The sequence below is a fragment of the Eschscholzia californica genome, unplaced genomic scaffold (genome assembly GCF_041429995.1).
Source record: "Eschscholzia californica isolate CP2 unplaced genomic scaffold, dmEscCali1.0.p SCAF_1, whole genome shotgun sequence".
Classification (NCBI taxonomy): Eukaryota; Viridiplantae; Streptophyta; class Magnoliopsida; order Ranunculales; family Papaveraceae; genus Eschscholzia; species Eschscholzia californica.
The window spans coordinates 75,123,503-75,144,405 of NW_028238198.1; the positions used below are offsets into that span (position 1 = coordinate 75,123,503).

The 20,903-nt window shown below is 34.6% G+C and overlaps 3 protein-coding genes and 1 long non-coding RNA gene across 6 annotated transcripts; 3 read left to right on the forward strand and 1 right to left on the reverse strand.

Moving 5' to 3' along the window:
• On the forward strand, positions 1–850 carry LOC147569138 (uncharacterized). Its single transcript, XM_086655586.1, has one exon. It carries the CDS (start codon positions 84–86, stop codon positions 681–683), a length of 600 nt encoding a protein of 199 aa, XP_086511712.1. The 5' UTR covers positions 1–83; the 3' UTR covers positions 684–850.
• A 255-nt stretch (positions 851–1,105) lies between these two features.
• Positions 1,106–9,847, reverse strand: LOC147569139 (uncharacterized). Of its 3 annotated transcripts, none has more exons than XR_015231207.1 (24): positions 8,436–9,012; positions 7,840–7,919; positions 7,509–7,595; positions 7,357–7,407; positions 7,109–7,226; positions 6,934–6,990; positions 6,375–6,439; positions 6,119–6,202; positions 4,913–4,963; positions 4,750–4,812; positions 4,620–4,666; positions 4,367–4,436; positions 4,222–4,284; positions 3,607–3,696; positions 3,493–3,531; positions 2,953–3,102; positions 2,763–2,840; positions 2,546–2,631; positions 2,367–2,415; positions 2,171–2,251; positions 2,001–2,094; positions 1,649–1,761; positions 1,353–1,407; positions 1,106–1,265 (listed from the first exon to the last, which is right to left on the reverse strand). XR_015231207.1 is itself a non-coding variant. In XM_086655582.1 (24 exons), the coding sequence occupies exons 2-23, from the start codon at positions 8,551–8,553 to the stop codon at positions 1,697–1,699; spliced, it is 1,686 nt and encodes a 561-aa protein (XP_086511708.1). In that variant the 5' UTR covers positions 8,554–9,027; positions 9,726–9,847; the 3' UTR covers positions 1,106–1,407; positions 1,649–1,696. The 3 variants fall into 3 exon arrangements, 2 of the variants coding, with proteins under 2 accessions (XP_086511708.1, XP_086511710.1); XM_086655582.1 differs by adding an exon at positions 9,726–9,847 and having other exon boundaries at positions 1,106–1,407; positions 8,436–9,027; XM_086655584.1 differs by having other exon boundaries at positions 1,106–1,407; positions 8,436–8,584; positions 8,646–8,855.
• A 1,487-nt stretch (positions 9,848–11,334) lies between these two features.
• LOC147569140 (uncharacterized) lies at positions 11,335–13,921 on the forward strand. Its single transcript, XR_015238571.1, has 3 exons — positions 11,335–11,812; positions 13,016–13,320; positions 13,590–13,921. It is a non-coding gene; the product is annotated as an uncharacterized LOC147569140 (long non-coding RNA).
• A 5,207-nt stretch (positions 13,922–19,128) lies between these two features.
• LOC147569141 (Tetratricopeptide repeat (TPR)-like superfamily protein) lies at positions 19,129–20,722 on the forward strand. The gene has a single exon (XM_086655585.1). The coding sequence runs from the start codon at positions 19,183–19,185 to the stop codon at positions 20,638–20,640; it is 1,458 nt and encodes a 485-aa protein (XP_086511711.1). The 5' UTR covers positions 19,129–19,182; the 3' UTR covers positions 20,641–20,722.
• The last annotated feature ends 181 nt before the right edge of the window (positions 20,723–20,903 follow it).

A 20,903-nucleotide genomic window follows, 5' to 3' on the forward strand; every position in this document is an offset into this window, starting at 1 on the left:
CAAACAAACCCACAACATTTTCTCTCACCATTACTGCAACTGAAACTTACTACTATAACCTGCCTGCAAATCTTACCAAGAAAATGGATTCAAACACGCCCAAGAAGAAAATGGATTCAAATATGACCAACAAGAAGAAAAGGGTTTTTAGTCGTCGGGCATGGAATCTTCTACGAGTAGCTTTATTATGGGCAAGAAAGGGAGGTTTTTCGAAGCGAGCATTCATGATGGAACTTCGGGTTCTGCCCAATTATATCAAGAGTTTAGGCCATCACACTCAACCTCGTAGTTCTATTCAATATCAAGAACGAGAATTATCTTTCGATGAAACCCCTCTATTTCAATTCAAAATGCATAGACCTAATTCAATGAGATTTCACTTGCCTAATCTTCCATGTATAAAACCACAGGTTGATTTTGATTATGAGTTTGATGATGATGTTATATATAAAGCAAGAAAGAGTTTCTTAATAGATGATGATAAGGATGGCAGAGGTGAAGATTACGATTTTGATGTCGAAGAGGATAACGGGTTAAATGCTGCAGAAGTTATTATAATCGAAGATGAAGGAATCGATCTAAAAGCAGAAGAATTCATAACAAAGTTTCATGCACAAATGAAACTACAGAGACAAATTTCTTATCTACAATACAATGAAATGATAAACAGAGGCACAAATTGAAGAAACTAAAACAGATTCATCAGCTATATCTATTTTTTGAATTATTTCATGTAATTTTTATTCTTGGCTTATCGGCGGCATTATTGTAGATATTGTGAGATTATTTTGTTCAGATTTATATGGATTTTTATGAGTTCTACAATAAACACGGTATTCAAATTGATGGACACGATAGTTTAGTTTTATAGCGATTTCCTGAGAGGCATCTATTAGACTGCTATCTGTTAAGAGCCTGAAGTTCTGTAGATCTGTTTAATGACTATATCAAGTTACCAGCAACTACACACTACACAGACATGAATTTTGACCTAATTTGCTATCACTTAAGAGTTGTTGAACAGTTCATACGAGATAACATCAGGTGGAAGCATAATTCAACATGAATCATAACATTAGAAGACAAAAAGAAACAAATAATCGAATAATAAAATGATGATATATTATTACGTTAACATCCACTCAGTGGGTGCAAAAAGTTGTTTAGATGCTTCTTGAGATATGATTTTCTTAATTTGGATCATAATCAACAGAACTGAATAAAGCAAAACGTTACTCTTTTTCGTTTGAGTCACTATGAGAAAGCTGAAAGCATCAAAAAGTGAAAAGAGTAAACATGAGTTCAATAAAGGGTTAAAGAACTATCATCTGGAGTACTTTGACATTGCTTACTTCAGAATCAACACCCTAGATCCACAAAAGCGCATGATGCTCCACTTTGTTTTTCCTGCAAGAAAGCCGTGACCGTGATGAGCACGTCAAGTAAGAACCGCTAGAAATTCACGACAGGTTGTGGCGGGTCTGCCAATGCACGTGCCCATACACGTGCTAAGGTGTCTAATAAAGGGGCCGTGTTTGCCTGTTTCTGGGCTGACACTGCCCGCTAGGGAACATTAAGAACTGCACAAAAAATATTAGTAAATAGACCAATCAAATATTAACCGGCTGAAAATTCTAACAAGTTTTACCCATGAAAATTATGATGTAGAGCAGCTATAAACGGTACAAGTTCCACCCTAACTTCCATTTTGGTGCCTATGAAGGTAAGTTTCCAACTGTCCAGTTGCCGCCAATACAAGACCTGCAGTTTGCATCAACATTATTTCAGGCAGAGATTTTAAACATAAGATCTTAACTAATTCTCTATAAGACTATAGCTGATGGTAAAATGGAAAACTTATATACCAATTCAGGAAACTAATTAAAATTCTCTCATTTATGTCACAATAATACACTCTAGAGTGATGGTTAACTCCAAGATCAATGTGACGAGTGAGGACATCTAACTGAAAGATGCCAATTAAGTTCAAGAAATATTACCTAGAAATACAGCAGATGGCCGCCCAGGGCGTGATTTGAACTCCGGATGAAATTGCACTCCCACATAGAAAGGATGGCTAGGAAGCTCTAAAATCTGCACAAAATATATAATTCATATTTTCGATTAATTTTGACACTGAATGGACTTGTAAGTATTGGCCGTAATCTACCTCCATTCTATTTTCAGTTTCATCCCTCCCTACAAAACTCAGGCCAGCTGCTTCTAACTTGTCAATATACTCTGGGTTGACCTACACCATATTGTTTTAGTTAGTGAACATTAACGTACATAAATAGTGCCCATAAACTAATAAAAGAAGTAAGGAAGTTCTGAAGGTTCGTGCCACAGATAAATTTGAGACTGACCTCATACCGATGCCGATGGCGCTCATCCACATAAGAAGAATTATGATATCTATAATATATAAATAAGTTATACTTTAAGCAACATAAAAACAAAAACTCAGACTAATCGAAGGTAATTGTTGGTTAGAAATTCATCTGAATAAAAAGTGTTTCTAGATAAATCAAAAACTGTTACATACAGCTTTGATGTAATACAATCAGTGGTCTGAAAGAATGTTCTTCGTGATCCTAATCTCATTGTACTCCCCATGTGTGTTCGTGATCCCTGCATGTAATTCATATCAGCAAAGAAAAAGATTAGTCAAGTTGGTAGATGTTAGTCTAACTTTCTCTGTAAGCACTTTTCTCTTAAGATTACTATTATTAACACATAAATCTCAAGACAAAAAGACGTACCTCTGGCATGAAAATTACAACAGGATCAGGTGTCTCAGATTTAAACTCTGCACTGTTTGCACTTTCCAGATGCAAAATCTTAATTTAAAATCATATGATAAAAAAGGAAACAAGGTAAAAGATGTCAGGAACAACACAATGGTATAAAAAGTAAAAGAAACGCATTTAGAAACCAAAAGAGGCTACATACAGATCTAGCGAACTCAATCACAGAAATCTGCATTCCCAAGCAGATCCCAAGATAAGGAACGCGATTCTCTCTGGCATACTTTGCAGCTAATACCATTCCTTCCACACCGCGATCTCCATATCCACCAGGAACCAAGACACATGCAGCATTCTGCAAATACCAAATTTTAGGTAATATCTTCCGACCACTAAATACTTTGCATTTAAGTAACTAGACTCATAAACTCTGCTCCTACACGTCTAGTTTAACTCAGCTCACCTAAACAAATCAATATGGTTAATGATTCACGGCGATTACAGTGAAAGATATAACTTCGATCACTAACATTGATTTATCAATGGCCCTCAGGAACCAATTCTTTGTCTCTTAATGAATGTAAGACATAAGGAACAGGCTCATCGTGGCCCTGTCTTGGGCAACGATCGAATGATGGGATGTAATTAATCAACTACTAGAGTAAACTTAGCGAAGGGCGGCTACATAAGTGCCTCTTCAGAATATAGATAGGAACAATTTTAACGCTTTGCAACTAAAGCTTACCCTTAGCGTCTCCCATGCAGCAGTATGGGTTTCTGGTGCCTGTGGAGTGAAGTTGTTAGAGTATTGACAATCTACGAATTCACCAGCAAGATGACATTATTTAGAGGTTCATACCGACTTTGCTGTATCCCCTTCGAGGTCCGAAGCTGCAATCCAGTCAACTGATGGCTTTAGAGAGCATGCTACACAGGCATGCAAGAGAGCCTGCAAATAACCAAACACAAGACGAGTACTCAACTAGGATACTGGGATTAAGCGGAAACCTTTTCAATCTACAAAGTGACTACAAATTAGGTCTGAGACCAACCTTTTAGAAAAAGCCAATGTCACAGGGATAAGAGTGGTTCTCCTCTTGTATTGCCAATCTCTTTAATGAAACCTTATTACTTCTCCATATTAGGTAAGGACTAAGGACTGGGTAGTATTGTAAGGTACAAAGGTTTTAGAGACAAAATAATTGTTAACTCATAATGGAAAGGATGCAAGATAACACATTACGCTCTCTGGGAGAAGATAGTTCCTATATAATTTTAGATGGTCCCCCAAAGTTATCGAACAATAATTATCTTTTCCTTTGCGGAAGTATGTGCAGCATAGCAGATACACGCTTACCAGCCAAACCCCCCTCATATATAGCAAGTGAAATTGCCAAAAAGAAATGAAAGTAGTGGCATTCAGAGTAAAGGGAGGTTGTTGGAGAGGTATAGAAAGAGGAAGCCTTTAACTCACCTTCACAACAGACAAATATGAATCTGTGAGACCAGTATACTTCCCAACCAGTGCTATCCTGACCTGCATTCGGAGCGATTGATGTGAGTTGTGCTAGAAGAGAAATACATCGAAAGAAGAGCATTTTCATTGTAATACTACTGACAGAATTTGTGAGGTTATCGTAGGTGTCTGCTCTCCTCGTCCATTCTTCCAAGTTAGGAGGTTGTGAATTGCTGAAACAAGATTCAGAGAAAGAGTCAAATTACACAATCAAGTTGTTACAGTTTCTGGTATAGTCAAATAGGTCATGAAAATGTCCACGATTGCAGATAATATCAGTGTTCTGAGACCCTAAGATCCCAGTCCTAAATAATATATCGAAGTCAAAGAAGACAGGTTAAAACGCAAGCACTTACTTTAGACAGTCTAGCTGATTTAGAATGGCATAATGCCCATTTTGGTTCTGAAAAAAGTGATTGGGTCAGATAACTGGGCAAAAGAGCAAGACAAAACAAACATCAGTGGATTCCAAAATGTGAAACTAACCCGCAGTAAGAGTGGGACATGCCAGATATTCGGGACGTCATAGATATTAAGAATATTACCAGCCTGAGAGAATAGAAAACAGAAAGAAAACATATTACCACAAAGTGAGACTATGAATCATTTCAGAATTCCTTGAGTAAATGTTAGAATAAAAACCACTCACTGGGACATGGCAAAACTGCGAAAGTTTCTCTTTTGTATTGTCCAATAAAGGCTGCAAAATAACACCATGGCATAAGATTTTTTTTTTTTTTGAAGAAAGACAAGAACAGATTTTTCCTTTTAGGACTAGCCATAACTAAAACTACAAATCTGTGGTAGTTGACCTTGTCGAAAGAATGGAAAGGGCGCATTAAGTATAGTCAACAATTGAAGATTCAGTATCTGCGTACAACTTGACCAAGATGAAGTGATAAGAGTAGATGTTTATATGCATGCCCCTAGTTGCTAATCCTTGGACATAAGTTTGTGAGATAAGGACAACTGACTGGTCTGTATAACATAGGTAAGACAGACTAGTTCATCTACATTGAGCAAATAAGAACAATAATTTATTGTAGCCAACGATATTGGTCTTACTCTTACCTGAGATGTTTATTAGGACATAGCTGCCTTTCGAACTATTAGGTGAATGTAGGTAGATATCATGGTCAAGTCACCAAAATTTCGCGAAACGTTTCCTAAACTTAGATTAGAGACACGGAATAACACATACAACTATTTCCCGCATAATTTCCACTGACATGATCGAAATTTCCACCGAAATTGTTGGAAACTTCAAAATTTCCAATGACATGATGGAAATTTCGAGCGACATAATAAAAACCTAGCAAAAAAACCAGAAAACTAATACTAGAAACATATCTCTTCCTTCATCTTTTTCATCTTCATTTCTCAAAGATATCTCTTTATTTTTATGTTATGTTTTTAAAGTTTTCTAGATCTATTTGAACGATTTACGCCCTGACTTAACTGCCTAAACTGATTTTGCCGTAGTAACACCCTTGATATAACAATGTAATTGACGCTACCTTCTCAAACTAACATAGTTTGTTAGCTAATATCACTAAGAATGTTATCTTTTGCGTGTTATAGTAAAAAAAAGTATCCAATTTACCCTCAGACGTAACTGTGTAATTGTTAATATTCCCTCAAACTAATAAATAATGTTAATCCGTTAGACACATCATTTGTATGCTTCATTATGGTTTAATAATCTTGTTATACATAATTGCATCATATCTCTATCATTTATGTAGATTTCTAAGATTTCCACACTGACCGAAATGTTTCTACGAAAAGTTTCCACTTTTGGACCGAAACCGAAATTTCATTCCTTGATCATGGTACAAGTAGGAAACAGAAATACCTGAGCTGAACGACATGCTAACAAATGAGGGGTCAAACCCAGTGCCCTCAGTTCTCGTACACTATGTTGTGTAGGCTTTGTTTTCTACAAAAACGTAGATGCTAGTAAACAAACCAATCTTTTCAGAAAAAATTTAATCCCAGCAAAAGAATAACTACAGCTGATAAGGATATACGAATCCGTCGGGAAATGAAATAGAAGCTTGAAAATCACAAAAGCTGATTCTAAAAAGTAAAATTATAATTCGGAGAATTACTTGCTCACCGACTACGCCCAAAACTGGTATAAGGCTCACGTGAACGAGGCAGAAGTTGTTCTGTCCTGGAGAAGGAATCGAAGTCTAAGATGACAAAGCACTTAGTAAAGTAAAACATAATTTATTTGTGCAAATGGGAAATTTTCAATTTGAAAAAAAAAAAGAATCTCCGAATTGCATCACGTAGACAATTCTCTTGTACGAGAGGTTTAGATATATCATATATCCATTGTTCCAAGTCCCAACGAAGATGCTGATAATCAGGTTAACCGGATTAATTCTAGACTTGTAGCTATTAAAAAAAGCTCCAAGCGGTCACCTGACGTTACAATTCATGCATTCAAATGCCAACGTAACAAAAAAAAGCAAAAACAGAAAGAAAACTGTTCATTGGTGGGCATGCCTCAAAGGTCAGCATTCGGGTCCATTGTGTTTCCAACTACATGCACTAGCATGAGAAATTTAGTGACACTACTAACTAAATGACGAAAATTAATAGAGAGAAAATAATTTAAGTGATGAAGAGTGAAAAAAATACAAAAGTAAAACGCAGTCCTACCAACAGAAAATGACAGTTGTCGCAGAGCCTCAATGAATGGCATGGATTCAATGTCACCTAATACAAAATAAATTAAATTAATATTAAAGATAATGATCAGGAGGCTAAAAAACATTGCACTAAATTTCAACAATATGAAAGACAATAATACGTCCCCGTCTTCGTTGTCCCTTACCTACAGTTCCCCCTAACTCTATTACACAAATATCAGCCGGCCCCTCTTTGCCATCAACAGGAATGAGAGATACAGATTCTATCCAATTCTTAATGGCATCTGTAATGTGTGGAACCACCTGAAATCCACTCAAATTTGCAAGTTACACCATTCAACCAACATTTCTACAGTTCTTGATACTTAAAATCTTAGTATAAACATCATAAAAGAAAAGTAAAGCGTGAAAATTAGGTTATATCAAGAAATACCTGAACAGTCTTCCCAAGGTAATCACCCTTTCTTTCTTTCTCAAGTACAGACTGGGGCCAAGGAAAAGATATTGATTATCTTAAAGCAACTTAGGGATAACTTAGAATATGAACTTTATTGTATCAAAATAGAATCAAACATATTTTAACACCTGATATATCTTTCCTGTAGTTATATTGTTGTCTCTAGTAAGTGTGATATCCAAGAAGCGCTCATAGTTTCCCAAATCCAAGTCAACCTTTCTCAAGAAACACAAATCATAGGTAATTAATAGTTGAGCAATATGTATGAATTTAGAAAATGACAAAGACGTGATGGTAAAGGTGTTGACAGTGACTAGTAAATATCGTTAACTGTTCTACTACTAAATAAGAAGATAAGTAGATACGATTATACCCAAGAACCAACCAATTATCAATGTGTTTTTGGCTAATTATTGATGTAAATATGTAATTTAAAGAGACATAACGAAGAAATCAAACCTCTCCACCATCATCGAGAACAAAAACTTCCCCATGTTCAAATGGGGACATTGTACCCGCATCAATATTCAAGTATGGATCTGCACTTATATGAACAAACACAAGATAAATAATCACTTCATATATAATAAGAACATAAAGAATATCCAAATTAGAACTTATGAAAACTGACAAAATCACATAATGTTTTCTCGTTATGCCTAATATGCTTATGAGTGAGATTAAGCTTACAGATAACAAATTAACAACTAGGATAAACAAATTAACAATAAAGAATCAAATTCAGCCCAAGTCCATCAAGATAAATGAAAAAAAAAAACAAGAAATTTGGAGATAATTTTAAATAAAACTAGTCAATCCTACTACTAATATTACCCCCAAAAGTGAAGAGAAAACAAAGATTAAATGGTACAGATGAATCTTGAAACTAATAAAAAGAAAAGAGAGCAATTGCATGAGTATTATAACAAGATCTCTGTTCAAACAAAACTAAAATTTACATCAATAAAAAATGGAGGTTTTTATGAGAAATTAAACTAAGAAATAACTAAGCAGATTAAGATTAAAGAGAAGAATCTATGAAGGAGAAAGTAAACCTATTTTGATGGAGGTGACACGAAGACCACATGCTTTAAGAACAACACCGATGCTACTTGCTGTTACTCCTTTCCCTAGTCCACTCACCACTCCTCCCGTCACTACCACGTACTTCATTTTCTCTATCTCTAACCTTCTCTTTCTCTCTCTAACTTCTCTTACTCTCTAACTTCTCTTTCTCTCTAACTTGTCTTTCTCTCTCTCTCTACTACTACTTCCTGGTTTATGTCAACGAGGTGTTTGTGTTAATGTCTTAGCGGGAAAAGTAAAAAAGAGGGAACTTGAAGTAAATCCCTGCAGATTTATCGTCCTTTCTTTGTATATATCCAAATTGGGGTTTACCTACGACAACAAAATTCTTACTTAAAATGATTAGCGGCCCAAAAGTTAATAGTCCAATTCATACTCAATTTAAAATTGATGATTTGATGGGTCAACTCTCCCTATTTTTAAATGTTTAAAAAAAGTTTCACATTAACTCAAAAATTATTTACTAATTACATACATAAAATCTCGTTGTCTAAGTGACTGAAAGACTAAAACCTAAAATTCTCCTTTGCTCCACTCATCTTTTTTTTTAGGGTTATTTCCCTAATGGCCCCCTACTTTGTGACCAGCTTCCCGCCTGGCCCCCTACTTTACGAGAAATACCCACATGGCCCCCCATTACCGTTAACTTTAACTTTCCGTCACTCTCTCTCTTCCATCTCTTTTTCTTTCTCTGCCATGTCACGCCACCTCATCTGTTAGGCCACCTCATCACCTTCTCCGGCAGAGGTCGCCGGCCGGCCAAATTTCCGGCCGGCGACCTTCAAACTAAAAAAAAAATTTTTTTTTTTATCTCTCTCCTCTCTCTCTCTCTAAGAACTCCGGCGAAGGATTCGCCGGAGTTCGTCTGTTCGTGAGAACAGACTGATCTGTTCTCACGAACAGATCTGGTATGTTCGTGAGAACAAACGAACTCCGGCGAAGGGTTCCTTCGCCGGAGTTCTTAGAGAGAGAGAGAGGAGAGAGATAAAAAAAAAAATTATTATTTTTTTTTAGTTTGAAGGTCGCCGGCCGGAAATTTGGCCGGCCGGCGACCTCTGCCGGAGAAGGTGATGAGGTGGCCTAAGAGATGAGGTGGCGTGACATGGCAGAGAGAGAAAAAGAGATGGAGGAGAGAGAGTAACGGAAAGTTAAAGTTAACGGTAATGGGGGGCCATATGGGTATTTCTCGTAAAGTAGGGGGCCAGGCGGGAAGCTGGTCACAAAGTAGGGGGCCATTAGGGAAATAACCCTTTTTTTACTAGATCCACAAGTTACTTTCTCTCGAGAAGTCACACACACACACTCTCCCTCACTCCTTACCACCTGTTATCTTCCTCTTCCTCTACCTTTTTCTCCTTGCTCAAAGAGTCAAATGTGAGTCTGTTGTATCAAGAGAAAATGACTATTTATGTTTGAAAAATTATCATAATAATAAAAAAATCATTATTTTTTTCTATTAGCCAGAAGTTAGCAAAATATTATGGGTATTGATAAACAAGGTTTAAAATAATATGGATAATTACTTATCAGGTCATTTCTTATTATTTTTATCCCAAAATACCCTTATACGATAAAAAAAACACTTTCTCGCTCTAAAGCCTTCTCGTTCTCCTTCTTCTCGTTTTCTCTTCTTCTGTTTCGGATCTTAAACGCAGCTAAATCTTAAGCTTTAACAGCTTCAATGGCGGCATTTTATCCTTTTCTCTGTTTCAACAATGACGTTGTTTCTTACAAAACCCATCTTCTGGTTTCTATTGATTCAAGATTTACAGAAATCTATTAATGGCTCTCGAAGATTTATTCATGTGCAGTTATGGCTGCCGCAACTGCTCATGTCTCTGATTTTACTGAACGTGTCTACGTCGACGACCTTTTTCGTTCCCCCCCCCCCCCATTTTCTTCTTCTTCTACTCAATCAACTCAGAACACCCAACCAGATAACCCTAATTAGAAGTGAAGTAAGTAGCTCAAGAACCCTAAATTAGAAGTGATATGTTCTTCCGTTTAAGTGCTCTTTTATATAAGAGTCTAAATTCAGAAAATCTTATGAATCTTAATGTTTTTTGCTGCGAGCATGGAGTCTATGAATTCATTGTTCGTCGTCTTGCTTCGACCAAACATTTTGAATCAATTGAAGAAATATTTGGACTTCATAAGAAATTGCATGACATTTTAAATAAAGGATTCACGGTCGACTATGGAAAGTCGGGTATGTTTGAATAAGCCCCTAGACGTTTGATGAAATGTCTGACTTAAAATGTGATCCAACAGTAACATCTTTCAATGCCCTTTTAAATAGTTGTTTGAAGAGTTGGAATAAAATAACTTATTTATATAGTAATGGATAATGTAAGTTGTGAGAGTTTCTTATTGTGCATGTAGGGATGTTATATTGGTGATCAAGGACTAACAGTTGTGGGGCAGTTCTGTAAGCAACTTGAAGATATTAATTTACGGTTTTGTGAAGGCTTTATCGATAAAGGCATGGTGGAATTAGCTGTTGGCTGTGGTAAGTCCCTCAAATCTCATGGAATAGCAATTTGCGACAAAGTTACTGATATTTCGTTGGAAGTTGTTAGGTCTAACTGTACCTCTCTTGAGACCTTGATTTTGGATTCAGAATTCAAGAAAAACCAAGGGGTGCTCTTTATAGCTCGAGCTTGTCCATCCTTGAAAGTTTTTAAGTTACAGTGTATAAATGCTATAGATGAGGCTATGGAAGCTGCGGGTACCTATTATTTCGCATTGGAGGTTCTAGCATTATGCAGTTTCCAGAGATTCACTGTGTATATCATATTTTATATAATGATTTCTCATCCTAAAAGTAAGAAAAAATTAGTTAAGAGCCCAAAAAATGGGGTGTTAACTAAAATAAGGCCCACCCTAGAATTATAATACTTAACAAACCCTTTTTTTCAAAAATAAACCCATATCAAACCCAATTTCGGATCCCTAGGTCAGTTTTTCCATCTTTAGGAACCCCTTTCTTTTGTTAATCCCTATTATACCCTTTATATATATATATTTCCCAGATTTTAGAATTTTCTTTCCATTATAAATTCATAGTTTTCCCTCCCTCTCCAAAACTTTCCTTCCTTTTTTCTCTCTCTCCTCTCTCTGCTCTCCCTCTCCTTAAGAGAAACAAAAGTTTCCTTTTCTTCATATAACTCCACCGGAAAGTTTCCTTTTCTTCATATAACTCCACCGGATTTTTCGCCATATAACAGTCATCTTCTTCAACAAAATCGTCATCATCTTCAACAACCTTGTTTTCATCTTCATCTTCATCACAATTTGATTATTTTCTTCTTCCTTGGTCTTCAACTCATTTGGAATAACAGTCAAGGTATGTTCATCTTCATCTTTAATCTTTTATTGCAACTTAATAAATGATTACCTGTTGTTTCATCTTCCTCATTTCTTCAAACTAAAACATATTTTCTCCATTTCATCTTCACTTCTTGTTTTCTTTAAACCTTGTCTCTCTAGGTTCATCTTCATTGCATCTTCATTTCATATTAACAATCTCCCTCTCTTTATGTTCATCTTCATTTAATGAGGTTTTTTCTTGATGTTTTAGAGAAAAAAAAATTCAGATCTAAAGATTTTAAACACCATTAATGAGGTTTTTCTTGATGTTTCTAGAAATTTCGTCTCTGAGAATTACTTCCTCATTAATTAATTTCTTAACATGGTGAACAACTTTTACAGAGTTTTTTGTTTAAGAATTCAAAAAGTACAAACTTAGATCTATTTTTCGGTTTCTCTCTCTGGAAATTACGTTTTAGTAGATATTGATGTTTAACAGACAAATTGACAAGTATTTTAAGCATTTTAGAATATGTTGTTAGCACGATGTTAATACAATGAGCAAACTGAAAAATGTATGCTGTATTTTGGAGTCTTCTTTAGTTTGTAGAGAGTTTGTGTTCTTCAAAAAAAACATCTTAACCTTCTTTGTTCTTCATCTTCATTTCTTTTCCATTTATTTTTTCTTTAAAGTCTGTCTCTCTGAAATTTTGTTTGGTTTTCACACTCATATTTTGTTACACAGCAAGTTATGTCCTAACAAAACCCCAATATGTTTTCCGTTTCATAAATTTTATGTGTTTCTGTTTTCATAAATTTCATGTGTTTCTGTTTTCATAAACTTCATTTTTTGTTGTTTTCATAAATTTCATGAAACATATTTCACTTCCAGAAACACAACTTTTTGTGTTCAAAGTATTTTCTGTTTTCGGAAGCATATGTTCTATGTTTTCACGAATTTTGTGATTTCATGTTTTCTGTTTTCCTAAATTTCATGCAACATATTTTCACTTCCACAAACACAAACTTTTTTTGTTCAGATAATTCCCTGATTTTGGAAGCATATATTTTTTTGTTTTCACCTTTTGTGATTTCATGTTTTCTGTTTTAATAAATTTCATGAAACATATTTTCACTTCCACAAACACAAACTTTTTTGTTCAGAGTATTTTTTGTTCTCCATCAACATAAAGTTTTGTGTTCTTATAATATATATTAATTTGAAGACATTTTTTCACAGCATTTGCATATGGAGGTTGACCTACACCCAGATCAGGCACCATTAAGGGACCAACCACTAGTATCTGAATCTTGGAGCCCTGTGTTTACTCATATTGGTCAAATATTTGATGGAGGAGTGGAAGCCTTTCATTGAACCTTTTCTATTTTTTTCTTTGAACTTTCTCTTTCTGAAATTTCGTTTTGATAAAACTTTCTTGTTCATCTGTATGTTTTCATTGATGTTTCATGTTTTTCAGATTTCATGTTTTATTTTACTTCTTTGCAGGTTTGGAGAAAGAAATTGATGTGCTGAAAGCAAATTAGGTAATTTCGGAAACAATTTCTTTTTGGATGTCAACAAATTCAGATATGTTTCTATTTGGATGAGCCAATTTCTTTTTGGATGTAAACATATTCAGATATGTTCTGAAATACCTAAAATGTGTTACTTGCATACTAAACTTTGTCTGCATTAGCCAACATCTGTCCAGTTTTGCATGAAACATATTTTAATATGTTCAGATAATAAGACATATATTTTGTGAAATATTTTACTTTGTTCAAATAATAAAATCGTTTATATGTTCTTCAAGGCTAAGGAGGAGCTGGAAGCAGAGAGTTAAGAAGAGACAAGATTGTTACAATGCAGTGAAAAGTTGGTTCTTCAAGTGAATATGGAAGACAAATTATCCTTTGTGATTGTTTCAGACATTCAGGGAAAAGTTGATGATTTTTAAGTGTTTTACTTCGTAAAAAAGCTTTTGTCTTCGGTTAGCATTTTGGGTGGTTTTGAAAACATTTAAAGTTATGTTAAAGAAATTTTGGGTTATGTTTCGAATATTTACGGTTTTGTTGTAGTTATTTTGGGTTGTGTCCCAGACATTCATGAGTTTGTTAATGAATTTTGGGTGTTTTACTGAGTAAATGTTATGCATATTATTCTTTGTATTTGACAAAGTCATTAAAGAACAAATAATATTTTGCCAATGCATTATATATGTTGTTGAGAACATAGTTATATATGTTGTCAACATTTTAACAAATGTTCCAAAAATTGGTTTTTTTTTTGCAATATTTTGTTTTGAATACAATCTATTTTTCTTTCTACCTAATATTAAGATGTTTTAAATTTTATTTCTGAATTCCTGAGCAAATCTTAGTTTGTCTCACCAAGTTTGTAAATTTTTGAACAAATCCGTTGACGAACAAATATTATTTTGACTAATGCATTATATATGTTGTTCAGAACATAATTACATATGTTCTCAACAATTTTAAATACAATCTATTTTGCTTTCTACTAAATGTTCTCAACAATTTTATTTCTGAACTCCTCAACATTTAGTTTTGTGTTAAGAAGATTTCCTACCATATTCATTGTTATTTTACAACAGAAATAAGTATTCTCAACAAAATTATATATATGCTCAAAGCAAATATTAAGTTGTTCTTGCTTTTCCGAAATTGCAAGTAGCACAAGCCGATCATACGAGAGCATTTTTCATCTATTGTTTACATTTTCCAAACTTTGTTTTTTCAAAATATCGATACAGATGAACATATGTTAAATTGTTCACAAAAATATCCACAACATGACACCTTAATCCTCCAATCCACTAACATATGTTAGATTGTGATGTCCCTTTTTTCTTATTAACTTCAACGATGACTTTCTCTTTAATGTCGATCTTTTTTCTCCCTCGCACAGCAACAGATTTATCCTTGCAGCTAACAAATAATCAATTGTCTACATTTAAAAACATTAAACATATAGTAACATACAAGTTATGAACATTTAACTATATGCAAATAACTCATTTTGACTGCTGAAAACATATTTCTTCAACAACAAACATATTTACTAATGTTTCAAATAATAACGAGTTTTATCAACTAAGACTTCTCTTACCTCTTCCGTAGCATTCCAGTAGATATATAAACACATTAAAGTATAGAGACAACACATGTTGATATGTTTAGAACAAATGAAATTATGTTTTTTAGAAAAATATATGTTTTCAAAGTTAAAGTTTACTCATCAGATAATAATTTAGGGATATGTACACTTAATTTTTACGGGTAAAACAAAACATATTTTAGTATGTTTAGAGCACATGAGTATATGCTCAGAAAAATTATAACTATGTTTGTTTTAGTTACCTGATTTGCTCCTAAAAATATAAGCTACATTTAAACTGTATTGATGGGCCCTTTTTCTTGTTGTCTTCCGCAATTGCTTTATCTTTTCTGCCTCTAGCAACAACAGATGTCTCCTTGAATCAGACAAATAACCAAATATCAGTACAATTAGAAGCATCAAAAAAATAATAACAGCCAAGATATGAACATTTAACTATATGCAAACAATCAATTTGTATGTCAAAAACTCATATCTTTCAACAACAAACATATTTACAAATGTTTCAGACAATAAGAATGTTCTATAGACAAAGAGGTTCAATGCAACAGAGAACAAAATCTTTCAGACAATAAGAATGTCCTAGTAAAACACTCAAAATTCACCAACAAACCCCTGAATGTCTGGGACAGAACCCAAAATTCACCAACAAACCCCTGAATGTCTGAGACGAAATTCAAAATAACTACAACAAAACCATAAGTGTTTGAAACAAAACCCAAAATGTTTTAAGCTACTGCATAAAACCAGATGTTAAAAAAAAATCAAGAAAGCAGTATGCACAAAACCATATATCTAAACAAATATGAAATTTGTTTACAAATATGTTGTGGTTTTGAAAAACAAACCCTCAAGTTATGAAAACAAAGTATACCCATCAATCTCACATACTAGTAACACCAAAACCAGATATGTTTACAACCGAAGAATTTTAATATGTAAATCTGAAGATAAAACCATCGAAAATGACACAAGGTTTCAACATACCAAATATTTCTGAAGAACAAAATCTATATTTTTTAAACACATCAAAACATGATGAAGATCTTAAGAAACATGATGAAGATCTTTACAAACAATATGAAGATCTTCAGACAAAAAAAAGCAAACCCCTAAAAATCAAAAAACATTAGTAGTCTAAAAATCAAAAACATCAAAAAAACATTAGTAGTTTAAGGCTGCTTAGTCCGAACAAAACATTAGTAGTCTAAAATCAAAACATAAAAAAAAACCCTAAAATACGAAATTTTATGTGGATGTTCACTTACAGGAAACGAAACATTTGGGGGTTTTGAGTTCGAACAAAAATATTTCTAGGATCAACATAAACAATTCTTTTATACCTTTCAAACAGTTGCTTCTCAATCGGCGTCGAATATAGAGGTGTTTCTCACCGGAAACGACACAACCCTAGTTCCCTTTTTCAAAATCGAACCCAAGAAAAAACCCTTTCAAACCGGAACCCTAACAACAAAACGGAGAAGATGAGAAGAATGATAAGATTTATGGAGTTGGAGCTCAAGAACGTTTTGTAGAGAGATTTTCGAAAAAAAGTTAGAGAGAGAGAAGGAGAAGTCGAAGTGAATCGTTTCACTCTGTTCGGCTAATAAAGAGGGATGGTTGAAAATAGAGATGATGGGACGTAATGAATTTTGGGCGGCAAAACTAGGGTTGGGGCTCTCTAGTCTTTAGTTTATATAAATGAGGGTAGTTACGTACTTTCACCCAGTGGGTTTATTTCTCATTATTATTTTACACTGGGCCTGATTCTCTTTAACTTCCCCATTTTGGGCCTTATAATTACCGGCCCTAAAAGTAAACTAAATACAGAAAGCAACCTCAATATTGACCAAGGATTTGGTTTACCTGAATAAATATTGAAGAAGGAATTAGGCATTGCCTTGAGTGAGTTAATCCCTATAAGCCTATGTCTGGTGTCTACAATGGGATGATGCATCCATAATTAGGAAACTAATGAGAGAAAAAGAGATAGTGAAAATGCCAGGTTGTAGTTGGGTTCAAGTGAAGAATAAGGTATGTAATTTTGTAGCAGGAGATGGGTTCAAGTGAACGATCTGTGACTTTCTAGATGAGTTGGGAGAGAAGATGAGGCTAGCTGGTTATTCACCCAACATGGATTGCGTTCTCCAAGATGTGGACGAAAAAGAGAAAGAACAAGTTTTGTGCAGTCATAGTGAGAAGCTTGTCGTTGCTTTTGCTATACTAAATTTGAATGGTTGAATGGCGAATCATCTATACGTGTGTTCAAGAACTTAAGAGTTTGTGGAGATTGCCATAATGCCATCAAGTTCATGTCCATGATTGTTGGGGTTCAGATCACTTTAAGAGATTCCTTCAAATTTCACCATTTCAAAGATGGAAATTGTACATGTCGAGACTTTTGGTAATCACTTAAATTGATTCACATATTTTTTAATACAGGAAGAGAAATGTGAATGAAGTTATTAAGATAAGAAGTTACATCGCCCTTATGGAAGAAGACATAACAAGTTATTAGGAGAAGAAGTTTGTACAATCTTGCAAACTGAGTTTGCAAAATCGCAAAATCAAACTCAGTTTTTAAAATCTGAAATTCAAACACACTTTGCAAAATCTCAAATTCAAACTCAGTTTGCGAAACTTCAAGATTTCATAGATACATGTTCTTAGTTTATATTCTTAATTTGCAAATCGAGTTTGCAAGATATGCAACCCAATATTATATTCTGCAAAGCTTGCAAATCATGTTTGCAATCTATATTTTGCAAACACAGTTTGCATTATGCAAACACATGTTTGCAGTTTACATTATGCAAATGCATAACAGATTGTGCACATGTTTGCAGTTTACATTATGCACATGTTTGCAGTTTACATTATGCAAATGCATAACAGATTGTTGCAAACACGTTTGTAGAAAAACGTAAAGGAAAAAAAACGTCGTTTTTTTCTGGTTTTTTTTTTTTGAAAAAAAGTATTGAAAGTGGATCTCGTAAGAAAGCTAATGAAAAATCATTTCTAAATATATAATTTTTATAAAAATTCGACATCTCAAAAAAAAGTTATATCGATTTAAAGTTCAAAGAAAAATAAATGAATTTAGTTACACAAAATGACAAAAAGGGGTATTTTAGTATTTGCACATTTTTTGACCTGAATAATAATTTTCAAATTTTTTGTGCTTTTCTATTCATTTTCAATATTATTTTGACCTTTCTAGAAATTACCCCTTGTATCAAATTCACTTGAACTTGCACAGACTATTAGCTCAATGGATATACATCCCTTCTACAGGCGGCGAGGTTAATCTATCGTTGGGGCCCTTTAGGACTATTTTTCATTGCTTTTCGGATTGTCTCATGATAATCTATTATATTTTATGATGCTCCAATATCATATGGTGTAGTCATGATTCTAACCACATGTTGTTATGTATAAAGTTCTAAATGTTTGTAATATCTTGAGATCCGACCAACTCATATGTTTGAACCCCCATATTTGACCAGTTTCTATTTTGGCGACCTCTTAAAGTATTCCGTCAAGAAAAATATTGAGTATAGACCTTTCTTTCTCAAGTGTATCCCCGTATTCTTTCCTTTCTTCCTCTTTCTCAATCTGCTTGCTTTTGTATTATTGCCTAATCTTCTTCCTCTCTACTTGTACTCATTACTTTCCCGTTAATCCATCTATGGTCGGCGCGATTTCAAATCTCCACCGTCATGAGTTCTATGGAATTCCACCTCAAAGCCATAAAAGAGATGAAAATGAGAAGGGGAACAAAAACCCATCAATGGGATAAATGATAGAGAAAATAGAGAGAGGAAAAAGAGGAGGAATATTGAAGAGAAAAAAAAGATAAACATTATAAATTTATAAGTGGGAAAAGAGGTCATTCTAGCTGACTTTGAAACAATACAATGGTTTTATTATAAATAAAACGTGACTTAGATTTTTCTAACATAAACAATAATGTTTTGACGCTAACAACCCTTGATTGGAGTTGTAAGAAGTACAATGTTCCATCTTAGACGTTCGAGACATGCCGACAATTCAAAAAAAAGTTGTGACAAAATTCCTAGTAAAAAAGAAGTTGGTCTAATTCTTTGGACCAAAGGGAAGACTTTATCACATCTTAGGGGGCTAAACGAGAACTAGCCCCCGCCCCCCTCTCGAAATAAATTCATTTGAACGCGGCGGACATTCAAATTTCAGTTAAAATCTTGTCTCACTTGAATCAGTTTTGCACATGAAACACATTTACCCGTTAGATGATGATCGAGCTTTTCCGGGAGACGGAGCGACAACTCCTCCGGTTCCTCCATGGCCGGCAAACTCGAACTAAGCTTAAAGAAATACATGCCAATATCATCCGCCACAACCTCCATCAATCAAATCTCCTCCTCTCTCACTTCGTCTCCGTTTGTGGACTCTCTGACAAAATGGACTATGCTCGTCAACTCTTTTCCCAAATTGAAAACCCTAATATCCTCTTATTCAATTCCATGATCAAAGGGTATTCAGTTTCAGGACCCTCTGAAGAATCTCTACATTTATTCTCTCTCATGAAAGATCGTGGAATTTGGCCAGATCAATACACCTTAGTCCCATTGTTGAAGTCTTGTTCAAATTTATCTAGTCTCAAATTTGGTAAAGGAATTCATGCTCAGACTATTAATGTTGGTTTTGATTCTCATACTTGTATTCAAATAGGACTAGTTGAGTTTTATAGTTGTTGTAAGAGGATCGACGAAGCTCGGAAAGTGTTTGATTTAATGCCTCACAGAAATGTTGTAGTTTGGAATATGATGATTTGTGGGTTTTGTAAAATAGGAAATGTGGATATGGGGATTAAGTTTTTCCGGGAGATGAGTGAACGGAGTATCGTTTCATGGAATTCAATGATTTCAGGTTTATCACAGAGCGGCCGAGACATTGAAGCTTTAGAACTTTTTCGTGAGATGTGGGATGCTGGTATTGAACCAGATGATGCAACTATTGTTATTGTTCTTCCTGTTTGTGCACATTTAGGGGCATTAGATGTTGGGAAATTGCTTCATTCTTATGCAGATTCGAAAGGATTTCTTCGTAAGATTGTTTTAGTAGCCAACTCGCTTGTAGATTTCTACTGCAAAAGCGGAGATCTCGAAACTGCACAAAGAATTTTCAAGGAGATACCAAGAAAAAGTGTAGTTTCATGGAATGTTATGATTTCAGGTCTTGCTTTAAATGGGAAAGGCGAACTCGGTATAGAACTATATGAGAAGATGAAGAAAAAAGGCGTAAACCCTAATGCTGCGACGTTTGTTGGAGTTTTGGCATGTTGTACCCATGCCGGCTTAGTAGACATGGGTAGGGCATTATTTGATTCAATGGCTGCGGAACACAAAATCGAGCCAGAACTTCAGCATTATGGGTGTATGGTCGATCTTCTAGGACGGAGTGGGCATATTAGGGAAGCTCAAGAGCTGATTCAGAGTATGCCTATGAAACCAAATGCTGCAATTTTGGGTGCATGGCTTAGTGCTTGCAGAATTCATGGGGATTTAGAGCTTGCAGAATTTGCTTCGAAGGAGCTCATCCGTCTTGAGCCATGGAATTCCGGTAATTATGTTTTGTTATCTAACATTTATGCTGAATTAGGGAAGTGGGATGATGTAGAGAAAGTACGAGTGCTAATGAATGATAATAAAGTCTTGAAAATGCAAGGTTTCAGTGAGATAAAATGAAATCAAATTTTTTGTTCATTAATGATGTTAAAGATTACAGGAACACTATTAGTTACATTATACGCCAGTGCATTCATCTTTAACTAGTTTGGATACATGAAAAGATGAAGCAATCAACTTTCCTGAAATCAGTATGCCCTTATTATCTTCTCTTCATCCCCTTCAAAAGTTTTCTAGCTTGTTTCAGGTCCTCGTGCATTGATAGGAGTTCGGCACATCGTTTAATTTTGGAATATCCTATAGATATAATAAAATGTTATAGA